Source organism: Phyllostomus discolor, chromosome 2 (assembly GCF_004126475.2).
Source record: "Phyllostomus discolor isolate MPI-MPIP mPhyDis1 chromosome 2, mPhyDis1.pri.v3, whole genome shotgun sequence".
Taxonomy (NCBI): Eukaryota; Metazoa; Chordata; class Mammalia; order Chiroptera; family Phyllostomidae; genus Phyllostomus; species Phyllostomus discolor.
Window position 1 is genome coordinate 68,551,610 of NC_040904.2, and position 20,607 is coordinate 68,572,216.

At 35.7% G+C, this 20,607-nt stretch overlaps 1 protein-coding gene across 1 annotated transcript in view; it reads right to left on the bottom strand.

Moving 5' to 3' along the window:
* GBE1 (1,4-alpha-glucan branching enzyme 1) overlaps nucleotides 1-20,607 on the bottom strand; it is a 266,291-nt gene that overhangs the window by 157,017 nt on the left and 88,667 nt on the right. The window contains exon 3 of the mRNA XM_036017948.1: nucleotides 17,302-17,417. Within this exon, the coding sequence (XP_035873841.1) occupies nucleotides 17,302-17,417 (116 nt within the window). The remainder of the gene's footprint in view (nucleotides 1-17,301; nucleotides 17,418-20,607) is intronic.

The following is a 20,607-nucleotide window of genomic DNA, read 5'->3' on the forward strand; positions in this document are numbered from 1 at the left end:
GCATCATTATCTAATGGCATCATGCTAAAGAACTCACGTTTGAGCAATTCTCACAGTGTGGTCCCTGTGTCAGTAGCCCTGGCATCACCTCGGTACTTGTGGCAATGCAAATTCTCAGGCCCATCCAGATCTACTGAATCAGACACCCTATAGTGTGTCTTTAACAAGCTGGACAGGTTATTTTGACACAGTGAAGTTTGAGGAGCAATGTTTTAGAGTACTGTTATACAAGTTTTTGTGGACATGCATGTGGATGGTATGGATGTGGGGAATGGAGTTTATAAGTAAAGACAATGTCTACAGTACTATCACCATGGGGGTAGGCTAAGGGCCTCATACGTTAGCAGAACTGAGCTGGGAGGAAGGTGAGATTACTGGAGCAGAGACAAAGGCCCACCACAGTAAAGGACCTTCTGTGAGGCTACTGCACTCACAACTGTTTCTGCTCAAACAGTCCCTAACGGACACAACCAAAACACTCTGTGTAAAAGGTGCTTTTGTTCTCCCCCTATTTTATGATTTTGCCCTAAAATAAATTTTTAAGAAGAGATAAATCTTGATAATATTTTAGTAAGATTCAGTTTATTAATGATTGGCTTAAAAATGTTTAACCAACTTACTAGTTTCAAAACAGTCTTCTTTCTGAAGCCCTTCTAATGTTATGTAAAATATTTTTTAATTCCTTTCAATAATTATTATTATAACTTTACAGACAAATGTTGGCTCATATCTTTTCCTTTTAATCTGATATTCCTACAAAATGCACTAAAAATGAAAAATATAGATTTATTAAAAATGCTCACCACCAATACAAAAATTAAATGATTAGAGCCAATACCTATTTAGTGCCGTTAAGAAGGGAAGGAAATCACGCTCCTCAAACCCTAATTTAAATTTTAGGTATTTCAAATGTAGCCATGCAGCTGTCCTATGAATTCTCTGTTACAGGGTGGCCGTTTGCATGCTCTATTTTGACATTCAAGAAAACCAGGTTAGAGCCTGATCATTGTCAGTTGCAGAGTCTGCTCAGTGTGCTTTTACATCCCACATTGCTATATTTACATGCAGTGCTTTCATTCAAATCCAACTCTTATTTTATACAACAATTGTTATCAAAGTAAAAATATCATTACAAGTGAGACTGGCATTTCATGATAAGTTGTACATCCTTCAAAAAGTGGCAAAAATTTAAGGCTCATATAATAGTATCTAATTTCAGATTGCATTAGGATTTTACTTTCATTTCATTTAATGTTGGAGTTTGCACTGATCATTATGATTGCACATTATTTATACTAGCTAGTATACCCTTGAGTGTATATTACTATCAGTCATATCTTTTAAATTTTCTTTTTTATTAACAACACTACATTTTTTCTGAGTTACAATGAATTAATGCATGAGAGTTTTAGAACAATGTGTTTCCAATATATTGACTGCCAGTGGGAAGAAGTAGAAGAGGGTAAAGTGGGAATAAATAGTGATAGAAGGAGATGGGTTGGTGAGCACACAATACAATACACAGATAATGTATTACAGAATTGTATACCTGAAACCTATATAATTTTATTAAGCAATGTCACCTCAACAAATGCTACTTGTGTTTCAAATCAATCCCCCATTTTTTTCTTTAAGACAGGAATTTTATCAGGACAAATGGCCCCAAGCTTAAAACCACATTTCCCAGCATTCCTTGCAGCTAGTATGGCAAATGTGACTAAGATCTGGCCACAAGGATATATATAGAACTTATGTGTTCACATCCTTAAAATGGACTGATTTAATTTCATTTTTGTCTTCTTCTCCTTCTGCAAGATAAGAGAGAGATGATGAACACTGTTGATTTTGGAGATAATGCCCTTGATGATACAAGACCAATAGGATGTAAAAAAAATGGACTGAATATATACACAGAGCCAACACTGCCTATCCACAGAGCACCTATCAACCTGAACTTTTACTTCACGGACAAACAAACCATCTTTCTTCTTTAGAACACTTATTTTGCCCTTGCCAAAGCAACATAACCAATATCTTACCTAACACCATGACTAAGAAAGATGTCTGTCCCCCACTGAAACAACCTTAATAAAGAGTAATAAATTTGTAAAATCAGTCAAGTGTGGTCCTGGGACAGCAAAACACATTAAAATCCAAATATAAATTCCAAAAATAGCACGGTGGAGCTCCAGCATTCACCTTACCAGACTCACCTCATACCTCATCTTGACCCATTTATCAGTACTTATTAATGATTTTTATACCCATCCTCAGTCTAGCCACACCAGCTTAATAAATAATGTATTTTCTATCCTCAGCCTTTACTTCTTTAACTATATAGTGACACTGATGTCCTTCCTGGGACCATGTATGGTCTCACCTAGCCACTTAACACCTCGCTTTGTGAATCGTGCCCCTTCAGCAGCCCCCAACCTGACAGGTCTGGCCACAGAAGTAGGACATGAATGTATTTTCATGTCCTACTAGTCTAGATTTTAAAAGTAAAATCTACCTTGCCTTGTAATATTCTGCAATACACACACGTATGCATACGTCTATACACACAGTGATTAGCAGTATCATGAGATCAAACTGCGTCGGTATGTGTGCACACATACTGACTCCTCACACTAATGTCAAGATGTATGATGTTATCTACTAGTAATCAAGATTCTATCAAATACCAAACTTGAAATGTGATATATGTGTATGTGTGTGTGCCTGTGTTTGTGTATACTCACACACATACATATAAATATGTAAACAGTTTTTGTATTTATTCTATTGCATATTCCTAACAATTAAACAATATCAGATTGCTTCATGTCCCCCAAGTTTATTACTGTCATTGACACTTGCTCATAGGAATACATGTATTCTAAAACCATACTAGGGTTTGTGAAGGTTTATTATTTCAGCCAAGGGCCATGTTTGGTAATGTTTTTAAATATAATTATCAAGAAGTCACAGGAATTGAAATTAAGCTAAGAAATTATAGTAACATAGCATAATAGTTAAGAATGCAACCTCTAGAGCCCAACAGTCTGAGTTTGAATTCCAGCTCAACCAACTATCAGCTAGTAAACAAGTTATACAATTGCCGTGCCTCTGTTTTCTCATCTGGAAAATTGGAGATGATAATAATAGGACCTTCCTGATAGGGTGTTTGAGGACCAAATCAGTTAATATTCATAAAGTGTTTAAAACAGCATGTAGCACATAGTATATGCTATAAAATAAATTTAAAAGGGAAGCATTTACAAGAAACAAATCTGATATTTATAAAATAGTTTATGCTATAATTCTGGGAAGTTAACCACTGCATACTTTAAATAATAAAATAATTATTTTACAAACTGCATTTTTAAAAGGAAGGAGAACAAAGAGGAAAAAATAGGAAAAATGAAAAGATCAAACAAGGTTGTGGGATTTTTTTTTCTTGTGTTTATCTCTGAAGGTGACCTTTTAGGGAAAACGTATGTTATTTGTTCTCTGAGCTGTGTATGATTAGTTTCTTCATCATACACAGACAAATTAGGAAGGCTGCTGTGGTGCCAGAAATCATCTGTTAAACAAAGTCAAAATTAATGATAATATTGAGTTCCCTTTGTGTTTGATTTTCATCTATCTGCACTCAATTATAAACGAGCTATCAAAGAAAGCTAACCACTAGCTATTAATTCATAATGACTTCAGAAAGCAATTCCTATACTGCCATTGATATCTCACCAACAACCCCCTACTCTCTGCAGGGCTGTAGCTGAAAATGAAAAGGGAAAACAAAACTACACAGTCCAAGCCTTTCCTCATCCTGAGCCTTGCCATGAAAAATGCCAACAAACAGAAATCAGGCTTAATACTAACAAGCTGTAATAAGATTTTATCTATACATTTTAAAGGAGTCAATTAAAGTATTTCTTCTTCACCGCAGTTTATTTTACCTTGAGTAAAATAGACATAGATATAGTAACAGTACATCCCAGATTTCTACTTCACTGTGTCAAAAGTGAATATTCTTCAAAGTTAGAGAAAGTTTTCGATGAGGAAAATTTCTAAAACAGAGATGATATGTGCTTTACTGAGAGAAGTAACCTCTAATTATTAATTTGGGGTAAGAGTAACATCACCCCATAACTGGACTTTTCTTCCTTCACGGTACTCACCTAAATATCTAAACATTCTAACCTCTATCACATCTCACAGGAACATTTTATAGTTTCCTAACTAACTGGTTCCAAACTATGAGGGAAAAGAAGTAGGCAGTGTCCATTTACATATAGGTGATTTAAAGTAATATTAAAACAAATTTCAAACTTGATTTAAAATAATTACAAGTATTTATTTGCAGATTTGCATAGACTTAATTTATATTCTTCTTACTTTAAAAAAATAGCTTACAATTTTTTAAATGTTATGTAATTATTTAAAAATAAAATGAGGAAGAAAAACCAGCAGTTACAATGCAAATGGTTGGAAAAAGAGAAGGGCTGGAGGGCAAGCAAGGAAGATAATGGCACAGGACTCTAGGGTAGGATGGTTGTTGCAAACATATAGCTCACTTAATTTTAGGTTTTCTGACAGGCAAGAGAAAAGGGGGGACTATGAGATAAAAATAAGTATTTCAAACCTTCAGGAGAAAAGCAAACTTTTTTCTACATAAAGTTTTCTAAACAGGGACTCACAACAAGGACCTTTTTATTAAAAGTAAAACAGAAAATGCTAAAGACTCATTAAAATGAGCTGAAATTTCCAGACCAATATTTCCTTTTTTTCCCACCTTGACATCAACAGTATTCCCCTTATAAACAGCAATTCTGTTGGTGCCTAAACTCAAAGAATATAATTTAAAATTATGGACACACAATTTTATAATTTTCTTTTGCTTTCTGTGTAATACACATATGCAAAAGTATTTCCAATGGTGGTAAACACATTTACCTAATGGTCCCTATCAATTTCATCCATGCAGTAAATAAATAATTATTGAGTCGATTCTACAAATCAAAAGCACTAGGTCCCAGGGATACAAAGATTACCGAGACACTGTCCCTACCCTCAAAAAGTTCAATCTAAAGTCCAATAGCACCACAATGAGTAAAGAGGGAACAGACTCTAGAGAGGTTTGTGGCACAAGGGGTAGGTGGTAAGTGGAAAGTAGAGTTTGAAATTATGAGAAACTTCCCCAGAAATAAGTGAAAATGTAAGCTCTTTTTATTTACTTATATCAAAGCCATGGAGTTTGCCAGACAACAAAAACCAGGTGAAGGCATTCCATGTAAAATGAATGTTGCCTTTGCATTTGCTGAGACATATAACCAGGTAGTATTTGAGAAACCACAAGTAACTTGGTGTGAACAGTATACTGAATTGTTATTGTAATGATTGTGTGCCCCCCCCCACAAATTTATATGTTGATTCCACACATTGTGATGGTATTAGGAGATGAGGCCTATGGGAAATAATTAGGATTAGATGAGGTCATGGGGTGGAGAGCTCTGAATTCCATTAATAACCTTACAAGAGGCACCACAGAGCTTGCTTCCTCTCTCTGCTCTCAGCCATAAGAAAATCCCATGAGAAGTTGGCAATTTGTAATCTAGAACTTAATCTAGCCCTCACTAGAACTCTTATCAAGCTGGCTCTCAGACTTCCAGCATTCAGAACTGTGAGAATAAATTTCTGCTGTTTATAAACCATGTAGTCTATTGCACTTTGTTACAGCAGCCTGAAGTGAGTGAGACAAGGATAAAAACAAAGCTAGAAGGGAATCCAGAGGTCAGGGCATGGAGAGCTTTGTATGGTAATCTAAAGAGTAATGGAATTCAGCCTAGATGCCAAAGTTGTTCAATTCTTTTAAAATGGAGAAATCATTATTTAGACATAATCATACACAAGAGCCCAATGATAAAACAGAAAAAAGGATCTCCTTATTTCAAGAGAATGCTCATTAGGAATTTGAAACTGACCGGGTTGCCTTCTTAACACAGTTTAAAAACCCTGGCTGTGTAATCAAATCAGGGGTGGGGAGAGCTCATCACAAAGGATAAAAAGCAGAAAAATAACATGAGCAGATTTCAAATCTTAAAATGATGACTATAGCTATAATGTAAAAATGAACTGGGGGAAAATAATGAGAACCAGTTTTGAGAATAAGACCATTTCAGAAAAATGGAAAAAAATAATAAAACCCTTTATTAGGGCAGGTGGTAATAAAATGTTTAGAACATCAAGATAAAGAAGAAATATAAGTGACTACCTAGAGAAAAGGCTGATTACATGCAAAGGAGTAAGAATCAAATAATTGGGAATTTTATCAGCAACACTGGATATAAAGACAAAACTGCAGCAATGACGTCAACATAATGAGAGTAAACAACTTTGAATCTAGCTATCGATAATAAGTAAAATCTAATACTAGATAAAATGTGAACTACATAAGACCACAAGTCATTGCTAAAGAATTTATATAGGATATGCCACAAGAAAATAAAGTGCTAACAAGTAAGCTGCAAAAAGTGATTTATGACAAGTTTGAATTGGCAGGTGGTACAGAGCAAAAGAATATTATTTTTCCCCATGGCATAACTAGATATGATCACTCAGGAACTGTAGAGTATTGAAACTCTATCATAAGCCATGCCATTTTGGAACTCACATAGGTATTTATATGAAATACTGATATGAATATATCGTTCAAATGATTCATAATGGTAAATGAGATTTATATTGCTTCATTCATGGATCTTGAATTAAATACCATCAATCCAGTTATTTGCACTAATTTATTTTATTAAATCAGAGTGGGAAGGATAGAAACCAGTGAGTAGGAAGTGAGGATAGAGAAAAAATACATATATCTGACAATAGTTTCTTATTTATAAAAATCTTTACCAAATAAGAAAAAGAGCACATTTGGGGTTTGTTAACAGTGGGTGATTTTTGTTCATGAAAAGTAAATTACTTTAGTGCTTTTATAATAAAAGGTTCTGAGACCCAATTCCAATGTGTGCGGCAGCAGGGGGATCCCCACACAAAGAAGTAATTCTGGGACACTGTCTGGGTGTCCTACAATTCAACTCAATACTGACACTATCTACCTGTGCTTCAGATAGAAGGCTAGGGATTGGTGGACTCAACAACTTCCCTTCCTTGAGTTCCATCAATTTGATGGAGCAGCTCACAGAACTCAGAAAAACATTTTACTTACTACGTCACTAGTTTATTATAAAAGGATGTAACTCAGGAACAGTCAGATGGTAAAAATGTATAGGGCAAGGTATATGGGAAGGGTGGAGAGCTTCCACATATAACCTCTCTAAGCATGCTACTTCTTATGAACATGAACATCTCATATTCACCTCCCAACCCTTCAAACTCTGTCCTTTTGATTTTTATGGAGGCTTCATTATATAGGCATTCATGAACAAATCATTGGAATTTGGAAATTGGTTCATTCTTCAGCTCCTAAAGTCAGGGGGTGGAAACAAAACTTCTAACTCACTAATTACCTGGCTGGTTCTGCCTTGCATCCAGATTTGCATCCAAAGGCCACCTCATTGGCATAAAAAATGACACCTTCATTGTTCTCATCAAGTAGGAAATTCTAAGGGTTTTAGTAGCTCTTTGCCAGGAATGGGATAGAACATCAAATATGCATTTTTTTATAAATCACAATAACCCATATATGCTCTAGAAGAGACAATATGAGTATTTTTCTTAAAAAAAAAAAGAGAGAGAGAGATCATTAAGGGTCAAAGTCCTGCAAAAAAAAAAGAAAAGAAAGAAAAGAAAAAGAATGAACAAACAAGTTAAAGAATACATTAGACATTATTTTTAAAAAGATTTGATTTATTTATTTTCAGAGAGACAGGAAGGGAAGGAGAAAAAGAGGGAGAGGAACGTTAATGTGTGGTTGCTTATGCAACCCTTACGAGGGACCTGTCCCACAGACCAAGCATGTGCCCTGACTGGGAATCAACCAGTGACCCTTTGGTTTGCAGGCCAGCACTCAATCCACTGAGTCACATCAGCCAGGGCCATTGGTCATTATTAAAATGTATTTTCTTAAGTAATGCAGGATTTAAGAAAAAGCAAAAAAATTCTGTCAAATTTAGCAATTGTGTTGGCCTACAATGTTTTCAGAGTAAAATTTCCTTAAATAGATTCAAAATTTTGTTTAGATTGTTAGTGTAGGTAGCTAGATAGTAATGAAGTAAGAGAGCAAAGGGAATTAGATGCTAAGAAGTCTAATCACATGGGGAGCTGAACCCGACAACGAGCCCGCTTCACTAGCAAGTTGCAGAATTTATAGGATCCCCAAGGGACTGTTGCATTGAAACCTAATCCCCCAAACAGGCAGGAAGGATCATTACCAGTGATTAGCCAGGATTACCGAAAGAAAGGTAAACAGCAGGAAAAACTCTGCTAGGCATAGGTACAAGAGAAGCCAATAAAGCGCAGGGGGAGGTGCTTCTACTGTGAGGCTTGTGCAGTAAGAGCCAAGATGGTAACCATAAGGGGGAGAGTCAAGCCTGGGAAAAGAATCAGACTGGGTAAGGGACACAGGATCTCGGAAGATCTAAGAAATTGATTAGCTAGGGGGAGGATCCAATACCAGCCCAAGAAAGATTGTAAAATCACTCTTGATAGTTTTAAAGAAGAGTCTAGTCCTTCCCAAGCCTGAGATAGTATAATCAGCTGTTAACGTAGGGTCATGCTCTCTCTCTCTCCCCCTCTCTCTCTCTTGCTTTCTCACTCTGTAGCAATTGCCGGCCCCCTTCGTTTGTGCATTCTCTCCACAGCAGCCACGTGGCTCTATCAGCCACCCAGGGTCGGCAGGCTGTACTGTAGTGCAGGCCTGGGGGCAGCACCAGTCAGAGCCCAGCCGGGAGCACAGATTAAGTGGCCAGATGGGGGCAGGGACTGAATGGAACTGAATCAATAACACAGAATTTATGGACACTGTCCTTTGCTCTGGGCTTTCACAGCAGGATCGAGCTGGATCCGGACGAATCCTTTGTGTTTGCTCCAACTTCTTCAATAACCTTACCACAACTCACATCCCCCCATACAGGAGCCTTCCCAAATGCTTTCCTCGCTGTTCCACTGGTGGAATCCCATTTCCACCAACAAATTTGATATTTGATATCAAATATCAACCTTTCTCAGCGGAGAATCGTTGGCCCTCCCCCTTTCCTGCCTAAAAGATTCAGATGGAAAGGCCTGCTCCAGGAAGGAAATCTTAGACAGGAAGTCTCCAGGCAGGGACCTAGATCTGCCAGTGTCCCACTGTTTGGGGTTGTCTAAGAAGAATTTTTTTTGCCCTGTGTGTTTCTCTCTTCCTCAACTACCTAAGAATTGTCTATTTCCTTTGAAATCTCAGACCCCTGCCTCCCTTCTCCTTTGTCCATAAATGGTATGTGAACCCAACTGCCCAATATCTTCTGGGTCTCATATCTTATGACACCCCTGGCAGGGATATCACCAATAAACTTTGCAAATTTTCCCCGTTAACCTGTCTCTGACACTTGGACTATTAGCCCAGCTGGAACTTACAAGGTGGAAGAAAAAGTACTTTTTTAGCCCCCACATCACTATAAAAGAGAATTGATACCTATACAATCTTGCTTTGCTTTGTTCTTTTATTTCCTAATGGAGCCTTTACAACCAATTCATTGAGCTACATCCATTAACTCCTTCAAGACCAAGCTTTTCTGTCATAAACTTCTCAAAATATGTAAGCTTTCCTCTACTCCCTTACCAGCCACAGAATGCTAAAGCAACTCCTTCGTTTATGGAGGATTTTCTCCAAGTGGACAATAAATTCAAAGTCCAGGCATTTTATCTTCATTTTTTTCACATAAATCCAGGGATAACATGGCAATGCTTCACATGCAGGAAACATACAGTTAAAAAGGGGTTAACTAAGATATTAAGAAAAGGAGCAAAATTTGATTAAGAAATAAACGTAGGGCAAGTTCAAAATACAAGGGAAATCTCCAGCACTTTCTATCTCATCCATTCTCTAGGCAAACATAGTTAGTTACTCTACCAAATAGCAAATAGACTGCTTTTGAAGTCTACACATGTATGTTGTGTTTCCTATTGACATTATAGAGAGCTTCAGAAAAAAAATGAATCAGTTAATAAACCTTTATTCTCATCTACAGAGGAAGACCATTTCCTAGTATGTTATTAGGTTCATTAACATTCATATTGTATTTTGCAAACACAAAGAATTATAATATCTGTGGTAAGGAAAAGTGCATCTAATTCTAACTATGCATTCTCTCACAAATTAGATGTTTCGGGGTCTTAAAGGCTGATTGAGCAGAACCAGGTAACAAATGAAATGAATAAAGGATTTTCTGTGGGTCATAATGAAGAAAATCTTTATCACATATAATAATACATAAAGATATGACAAGCAAGAAATAATCAGTTTTACCAAAATCTTTTAATCATGGCATATGATGAGAATGTAATGGCCCAAATGAGGCCCTAAAATTATAAAATATTCTTCTATACAGTAAGTGTACTTTTTTCTTCTTTTATTTAAAGAAAGGTGTTTAGAAGAATAAATTAAAAATGAAAAAAACTCTATTGAAATAAATAACGCAAAGGAATATGAAAGGTATTAACAGAGAAGCACAGAAAAGGAGACATGAGGCCAGAAATTTCAATGAATTTTTGCAAAAAAAAAAGTAACTAGAAGGATAAGAAATATGTAGACAGAAAAATTGCAATCTGACACAGTGAAGGAAGAACCTAAAGAGAGTTGGCCCATTTACTTCCCAGAATGCCTAGGAGTCTCAGCATCTGGAGGCTCCTAGTACAATGGAAGATGGCAGGACACAGTGCAGAGTCCCACTAAGGTGACAATAGGCTCTGGAGCAAAGACTGTTCCCTCCCCTGCACAGACAAACAGGTATCATCTAAAGCAACAGCTTCCCTTCTCAAACAGGCGATCATAGGTTCATTTTTTGAAAACAACTGAAGTAAGAAGATTCCAAATCCAGAGACAATAAGCACAGCAGAGATGTATCAACTGTTCTGCTGAAACGTGGGACACTCATCCACTTTCCTTGCCCTTATCCATGGATGCCATTAGCTAAATATAAAGCCCGTCACTCCATATCCCGGTGCCCATGCCTTGTAGGAAACTGAAAGATCCATCTCTGGGAAAAATAAATGATATCAGAAAGAAACCTTCACTTACTGCCATCAATCTAAAGCCTGGCTCACCTTCTGACTACCTAACACTGAAACTCACCAGGAACGAAGCCCTGTCCACATGCACAGAATGTTCAATTGCCATTTCTCCATCATTCTAAAATATTACTGTCTAACATTGGATTACAGGCATTTGAAGAAAGCATGCAACATGAAAGGTAGAGACTAAAAGAAACACAGGCCAAGAATATCTAAATAAAACAGAATACAGGGTACGGAAGTAGGGGGAAAACATGAAAAAAATAAGAAAACACCTATAATTGATAGCCTCAAAAAGTTATTTTCTCATAAAATTTATATTCTCATAAAAGTTATCTTGGGCATTTAACAAGGGCAGAATCTATGCAAAAAGGAGAGAACAAAAAGCATTTCATTAGAAATTTTAAAAATATTATTACTGAAATAAAAGCAGTTGGAAGATAAAGTAGCTTCTCAAAGTGGAAAAGAAGGGGACTGGCTGGTGTGGCTCAGTGAATTGAGCACCAGTCTGCAAACCAAAAGGTTGCCAGTTTGATTCCCAGTCAGAGCACAGGCCTGGGTTGCAGGCCAGGTCCCCAGTAAGGGGCACACAAGAGGCACCACACATTGATGGTTCTCTCCCTCTCTTTTTCCTTCCCTTCTCTAAAATAAAAAAATAAAATTTAAAAAAGAAAAGAAGGGAAACATGATGGGCAACTTGAAGAAGGAAGATAAAAAAATCTAGGAGATCCAATATCCACATATTAGAAATCCCTGAAACAGTGAACAAAGAATGTGGAGAGAAGAAAGCAGGCAAAGAACAAGAAACAAAGAAAAAGAAAAGAAAATATTCCAGAAATGAAAAATAGAGTGTTTATAAGATTAGCATCTTATGTAATACTTAAATACTAATTATTCAATATGCCACATTCCTGCCCAAAATAGCATCTTTCTGCCTAGCAATCTCATTCCAGCTCTTAATACTTTAACTTATTTAACTAATCTGATCTTTACTCTCTAAAACCCAAACTCAGTCCACAAATTATCTTCCTTCTATTCTCAGGGAAGATAACTTCAATACTTTGTTTTGCAGCACCTAGAAAAATGTGGATGATGGTGTCCATACAAAAAAAAAGTAAATATGATTATGGCATATCAGTACTCAAACAATAAATGCATAAATAAATGGAATGACAAATCCATGCCTCACTCTACCCCCTTTCTCCTTCCCACCCTCTCTCCCTTTCTCTCTCTAAAATCAATAAATAAAACAAAAAAAATTCTTAAAAAAATAAAAGGCAGCCTTCTACAAACCATGAGAAGAGCTCTCACCAGAACCATACTATGCTGGATGATTTCAGATCTGCAGTCTACAGAACTGTGGAAAAAATAAATTTCTATTGTTTAAGCCATCCAGTGTGTGATAGTTTGTATGGTAGCTCAAGGAAACTAATACATGACTGTTTGAAAATGCTGAATGTCTGGTATCAAGAAAACTCTGTTCTAGTCCATTCTGTTACTACTCGGCAAGGCAGAGTTAAAGCACAGAAACCTCCTAAACACTAAAAGAAGATAATTTGAATTGCCATTGCTAGTCATCTAAGTGTTGTTGATATAACTTTCCACCCCCAAGATGGAGCTTAGAAAAGCAATCTTATATGTTCTGCACTGAATTATGCTCCCCATCTTCCAAATTCATGTACTGAAGCCATAACTCTTAATGTCATGGTATTTGGAGATGGGACCTTTGGGAGATAACTAGGTTTAAATGAGGCCATGAGGAGAGGGCTCTGATCATGAGATTAGTGTTTATGAGGACACACAAGAAGGCAGAGTTTGCCCTGGCCAGGGTGTCACATCAGTAAACCAATAACTTAGGTAACTTTCCTGGCCTAAAAAATGTTTCCCTTGTCGAGAAATCAAGTATATACAGTCAGCCAAGCCAACTCTGGCCCTTCTCACCCACAATGAGGCTGATCCTGTGGCCCTAGCTTATCAGATATTTTCTATTATTCTCTTCCTTGTTCTACAGTCTTTATCCCATAAAAGCTTCCTGGCATCTGCCCCCATCCACAGTTCTCCATATGAAGATTTTTGGAAGTGTTAAAGTTTGTTTGCATAACCTAAACTGTCTTCTTTAATCATTTTTTAATATAACAGTGTTAACAGGAATGATAAAAGAGAAAATGGGGGTCTGGAAAAAAGAAAAGGCACCCTTCCCAGTTTGCCTCTCACCCACCAGTCAGGTCTACTTTCCCTGACCTCCTGGGCTATATTTTACCAGTTAGGACAGACCCCACTCTCACCCAGCTCTTTGCCCCAGAAAGCTGACCTATGTGGACCATATTCCCCAGAACTTTGGCTTCTCGTTGAGATTGAACAAATCTGAGAGAGAGCGGGCAGCAATACTCAGAGACCTGAGTATTTGTTTCTTTTAATCCTCTGGCTCCTTCCCAGCAAAGTTACCATGAATTAAGTGTGTCTCTCACCAAAGCTCAAAGTTCCTCTCAAGATAGCTGGCTCTCCCTCTGGGTTTTAACAAATGATTCCTTGTTCCCGTTGCCTAGGCAAGGTAACAATTTAGAAACTGCTAAGCCCCCTTGCCCAACCCTCCTTTGAACTTTCTCGTGGATCAGTGAGTGCTCAACTTTGAAAACAGCCTTTTGGAAAAACAAAGCAAAACAAAAAACAAACTGATTCAAACTGTCCTTTCTTCAGTGTGCCATTTGCTTCCCGTTGTGACTTCAATCAATACACACACTTTTATTCATGCAGTGCCCTCAGGTTAAAATCTCCTTCCCTTCAACCTCTCTGGCCAACTTCTAAACATGTCCCCAAGCACGCTTAAATGTCGCAGTCCCTCTATTATTTCCCATTGCCATCACAAAATGAATAAGCTCTTCAGCATGTTTCACTCCAACAGCACTTTATTTTTAAAAACAAGTACACCCCCCTACATATCTATTACTATTTAGTTCAAGCATCACACATCAAGGACATCACCTGACATAAAGCACACATTCAATAATTGTGTCAAATTACTATGAAGCAACTTCAAAAGTTTTATTTAATATATGTTACTTAAGGTGTATATTTTTAAGTAGTGAACAAGAAATGAGTTCACATAAATTAGTTTGGCTGTGCATCTAGAAGAAAAGGTGTTAAAGACATGACTAATATATGCCTCATTATCCTTCAGAAATACAGTTCTCTATTCTTTCCTTCTATCTTTGAGTGTTTAATTTATCTTATAGTATTATTTTATTTTAAAAATATTTTCTGATTGGTAAGCTCACTTAAACACATAACAAAAGAGACATTTAGATGACCATATAAGCAGTCAGGCATCATCTTTCAAAATGTTCAATCAAGAAAATTAGTTGTTTTGCAGAGAAACCTAAGCTATTATTTCAATGATGTTAACAGGTCTTTATTTTTGTGGGGTTTTTGTTTGTTTTTGTTTATTTTCTTGTGTTTTTTTTTTGTTTTATTAATGGTTACCAGATAATTCTTATGAGAAACATCCTTAAGTGAATTACAAAGGTCAATCCTTAGTCAACTGAAATAAATTGTCAAGTTCAATTTAAAACAAGATTTTTAATTACAAGATAGTCTATCTGGGGACAACTTCATATTGAAAGGGCAAAACCAAAAAAAATAAACCAAAAGAAAAAAGAAAGGGCAAAAACCTCAAGTTAGTAGAATTTTATAAAGAATTTAACCTCTACCCCAAAGAAAAGGTATGATGCATCATTTCCCATAAATAAAAAATATTATCTTATTAACATTATAATAGCATCTAAATGTTTCATAAACATTTGAAACATCTAAATGCTACAAATAATATTTTGGGCCTAAATTTCCAGTTAATTATTTTCACTGAAGTTTTCAGAGAATAATAATGAAGATAGATTATATAACAGTTCTTCATCCTTGTTTAACATTTATTAGTCCTTAAACATAGATTTTTAAAGCCAAGAGAAAATTTAAAAGCCACATTTATTATTATATTATTTCATTTCATGTAGTAAAATTTTTGACATAGTACATAGCATAGTATAGGAAACATATTAGTCTGAGCTGCAAACAAAATAGCACAAACTGGGTGCTTATGTAAACAGAAAATGATTTCTCAGAGTTCTGGGAGACAGAAGTCTGAGACTGGGGTTCCAGTATGGCTGGGTGTGGGCCCTCTCCTGGGTGATGGACTCCTTAGTGGATCTTCACATAGTGGGAAAAGGGTTACAGATCTCTCTGAAGGCTCTTTTGTGAGGTTTGGGCCCTTTTGGGGTTTTGTGAAAACCCATTCACAAGGGCTTCAGTCTCAGGGTCCCAGCTACTAGTACTATCATATTACGCTTTAGGATTTGAACAAAACAAAACAAACATACAAACAAACAAAAAAACTGGGGAAGAGGGACACAAACATTCAGACTACAGGAAAAATATAAAAGATCTGTAGTCAGATAGGAGAGGCAAATGCCTACCATTATTCCCAATGTATTTATATATCAATAATCATTCCTTCCTAGTAATTACTATTCCCCATGTATAAAAAAACACCAAAATTATTTCAGTCACTATTTAATGCAAAAAGTAGTAATGGTGTTAGAGTTCACTAAATTTTGTAATTTAAAGAAGGTAGAAAAACATTCTCAGCACTTTAAAAAATTAGTTTAGTTCTTTATAAAAAAAAAATGGCCTTGAGACCTAAAATGACAATGAATCAGTAGTACTATAACAGTTACCTTGCCTCACTGTTTCCATACAATCAGGCTTAATAAACCATAGAAAAAGCAAGCTATTTGGTTTATTCCTGAATAGATAGGCCTAAAAATGCTTTAACAGTTAATAAATATTTCTTGTGTGCCTACTCTGTGCCAGGCACTGCTCTAAGAATTGAAAATATACAGAATTAGCAAACAAAACTGCAAAGGCCCCTTCTCTTGTGGAGTTTATCCAGACTTGGAAAAGGGATTATTTATATTAAATTTAAATCCCTCTTATTGTAAACTGTAGCTACTTTTTCTCCTTTTCACTACAGATTAAAAAGAACCTCAGCTGCCGTCCCATGTTAAAATGTCTCTTTATTCTAGGCAATATGCTCTTCTGGTAACTATATTATATGTGGCAATATTTTTGTAATTTTCAGATACACTTATAATTTTATTATTTGGGAGGACAAAAGCCCCTGCAAAACAAACATGCAATCATGTTGATTTTAAATATACTTTAATTAACTCTGAGTTAATGTTGTTAAATAAAAAATACCCATAAAAATAATAATTCAGTCACAGGACTTATCATGATAAATGCTATGAATGCTATTAAATAACTAAAGAAGGGAAAGAGAAACAAGGGACATGGAAATATTATATAATTATATGAACAAAATCAAGTAAATGTTAAAGGATTTAGACAGATTGTTATATAATCAAACACCTTAAATCTGTAATCCAGACTTTGGGACCCAACATCCCTTGAGCCTCCTTTGGGGAGACAAGAGAGGCCTTGCAGACTCAGCAATCCACGAACACAGACCCTATGGCCAGCTAAGGCAGAGGGAGTGCAGGGGATGCTTAGCCTGCCGCTTGACAAGCCAATCCCGGTGTCCTCCCACAGAAGGACAGGAGAAACAAGAACCCCCATCAAAGACCAGAAAGGGGAGAAAACAGAAAAAGTGTGACCCAAATGTATGCATTTCCAAAACCGTGTCACCTCCCACATTCACGTGGCTCATCGCAAAATCAATTTTATCAAAAATTTCCTTACAGGTAAAACTTGTCCCTATGGCCAATTTAAAGAGTTTTTATTTTTCTGTTAAACTTTCTGTTTTCTAAACTATGATTTTTATAATTACTCAGTAACTCTTTACATAAAATTTCCAAAGTTGATAATACAACTAAGTTTGGTATCTTTCCAACAAAATAGTTCTAATCTAACACATTCTAATTTGTGGATACCATCTCCTAAATTTCCTCCATTTGAACATTTAAACTGTTTTGTCCACAATTATAATGCATCAATTTACATCCTCATATTTTAAATCGTGCTTTGCATAACAGATTAAAAATAAATACATTCAAATAAAAACAGGAAGGAAAAAAGTACCTTTAATTTGGATCCATGAGGTATTAGTAGAGATTTATTCTTCTTTGGTGGAATATACAATTCCCATTTTCCATAATCCAATTTCTTGTATGGGTATGCAAATGGATTCCAATCATCTAAAAAATTAAAGAATAACAGTTAACAATAACATGATCAAACTACTATTTAATGAACTTCAAGCAAAGCATAATATGCTTCCTACTTGTGCTGAATCAAACTGACTAAAGATTATTAAGTCTTACAAGGTGTTCATCAAAATACTCTACAGCCATTCAGAAAAAGTAGGTCATTCTTATGTTATTTTTAAGACATGTATTTGAAAATTTGCCTTCTGCATCTTAATATTAAGAATTACATTCTTAATTGTACTTTCAACTTTAATACTTCTCTTAATAAACAGAAGGTAAAAGAAAATGGGGGCATATTTTTAACAAACACCATGGAGATAAAATGAAAAGAATAGAAATGCATTCTAAGCAATGAGCTAAGATACATGTCATGGTGGAAAAAAAGATGAAAAATAATTAAAATTCTATTACATTTACCCAAATTCACAAGCAGGTGACAGAACTGAGTTAAAATCTAAAGAAATGCCTCAAGCAAGGAAGGTAGATGATAAACTATAGGGGGCACAGGGAAGGTAGCTTGAAGATCTTGGAAGAAAGTCAAAAGGATTACAGCAGACTTACACACAAATGGAAACATATACTATGGCATAAAAATTAGTGAGTAAAGGACACACATTTATTAAGCGGTGCTGGTTAATACTTAGAGATACACCAATGACTCTCTACCTAACAACATGCAAAAGATTCAATGTAACATAAGAATATTTAAATATGATAGGCAAAAATATAAAATACAATATTCAAATGAAAATATTGGGAAATATATTTGTAATCCTGGGTTTAAGAGTGTTTTTTAAATGAGATTTTTAAAAACCCACAGAACATTAAGGAAAGGTCTAATACATTTCACTACTATAATATAAACTTTACTTCATAGAGATGGATGAATATATAAACAGAATCACAAGATAAGCTACCATCTGGGGAAATAAATTTGTAGTGAATAAACCAAGGAAGAGAAAGAAGCCAAAATATCTATACATCTATACGTCAATGAGAAAATAAAACAATAGAAAAATGAGCAAAGCTATTCAGAGGAGCTTAAATGAATGGCCAATAAACATATGTAATGATTCTCAAGCTCAGTAGTAATTAAGGGAACACAAATTACAATAATGTGATGCCATTTCCCACCTATTGTATTAGCAAACTTAAAAGTTTGAAAATATCAAGTAGTCAGCAGGGATATAAAATAACATTGCAACTGAGGGTATAAACTGGGAAAGCAACTTGGCATCATGTAGCAAAGTTGAAGATAACATTACTTCTAGGGCACAACAAATTCTACTAGGTAACAGTCAAGAGAAATTCTCACAAATATATACAAGAAAGCATTCACAAGTGTATACTGAATAAATTTTACAACAACAAAAAAGTAGGCTATCAGAATTTAAATCAGCCACAAAATGGGTAAAAACACTGCAAATAACTGAACAGGAAGCTGTACAACCGTATAAACTGAATGGATTAGAAACAATACATAGCCCTGGCTGGTGTGGCTGTGGATTGATCACCAGCCTGTGCACTAAAGGGTCACCGGCTGGATTCCCAGTTAGGGCACAAGCCTGGGTTGCAGTGCAGGTCCCCAGAAGTGGGTGCACAAGAAGCAACCACACATTGATGTTTCCCTCTCTCTTTCTTCCTCCCTTCCCCTGTATATAAAAATAAATAAAATCTAGCCCTGGCTGGCGTAGCTCAGTGGATTGAGCACGGGCTGCAAACCAAAGTGTCGCAGGTTCGATTCCCAGTCAGGGCACATGTCTGGGTTGCAGGCCATGACCCCTAGCAACTGCACATTGATGTCTCTCTCTCTTTATCTCCCTCCCTTCCCTCTCTAAAAAATAAATAAATAAAATCTTAAAAAAAAGATATGGCAAATTTTTTTAAAAAATAAATGAATAAATAAATAAATAAATAAATAAATAAAATCTTAAAAAGAAAACAATATATCAATATATACAAATAACCAAAACATAAAAGTTAATTTTAAAAGATTATGGAAGAATACCATATACATAAAGTTCAAGTAACATGCACTTTAGCATATACAACACTACAGAGGCATACGTATTTATAAAAATATTCAGAGAAATGAGAATGTTAAACATCAAATTCTATAGTGAGCTCTACAGAATAAAGGAAAGGGAACACAGTATGTTTTAATAATATCTGTAACATTTTATTTCTTAAGATAGATAATGTACACCGACATATCTATTATATTTTTCCCAGTTCACTTATTTTTTGGGGGAAGTTATAAATTTTTTATTTTATTATGTCTTTTTTCTATTACCATTTAGTTCCCTTGTACTCCTCTCCCCCCAGCAATCACCATACTATTGTCCATTACCATGAGTCCTTTTTCATTGTTGTTCAGTCTCCCCACCTGTTAAACTCCCCACCTCCCCAGCTGTCATCCTGTTCTCCATCTACGTCTGTCCAATTTTCCTTGTTAGTTCAGTTTGTTCATTAGATTTCACATATGAGTGAAATCACATGACATTTGTTTTCCTCTGACTGGCTTATTTCTAGTAGTATAATGTCCTCCAGGTCCATCCAAACTGCCCCACAGGGTATTTTTTTTTAATTTTTTTATGGCAGAGTTGTATTCCATTGGGTAAATGTCTTATAATTGTTTTACCCACTCATCTACTGATGAACACTTGGGCTGCTTCCACATCTTGGCAATTGTAAATAATGCTGCAATGAACATAGGAGTGCTTATGTTCTTATGAATTAGTGTTTTTGTTCCTTTGTATATATTCCCAGAAGTAGGATCACTGGGTCAAAAGGCAGATCAATCCCTATTTTTTTGAGGAAAATCCATACCAGTTTCCACAGTAGCTGCAACAATCTGTGTTCCCACCAACAGTGCAAAAAGGTTCACCTTTCTTGCCAGTACTTGGTGGTTTTTGATTTTTTGATAATAGCCATTCTGACAGGTGTGAGATATCTCACTGTGGTTTTAATTTGCATTTCTCTTATGATTAGTGACCTTGAGTATCTTTTCATATGTCTATTGGACATCTGTATGTCCTCTTTGGAGAAGTGTCTATTCAGGTCCAAAGCCCATTTTTTAATTGGCTTGTTTTTTCTGGTGTTGAGTTTTGTAAGTTCTTCATAAACTTTGGATATCAACCTCTTATTGGATGTATCAGCAAATATGCTCTCCCATCCT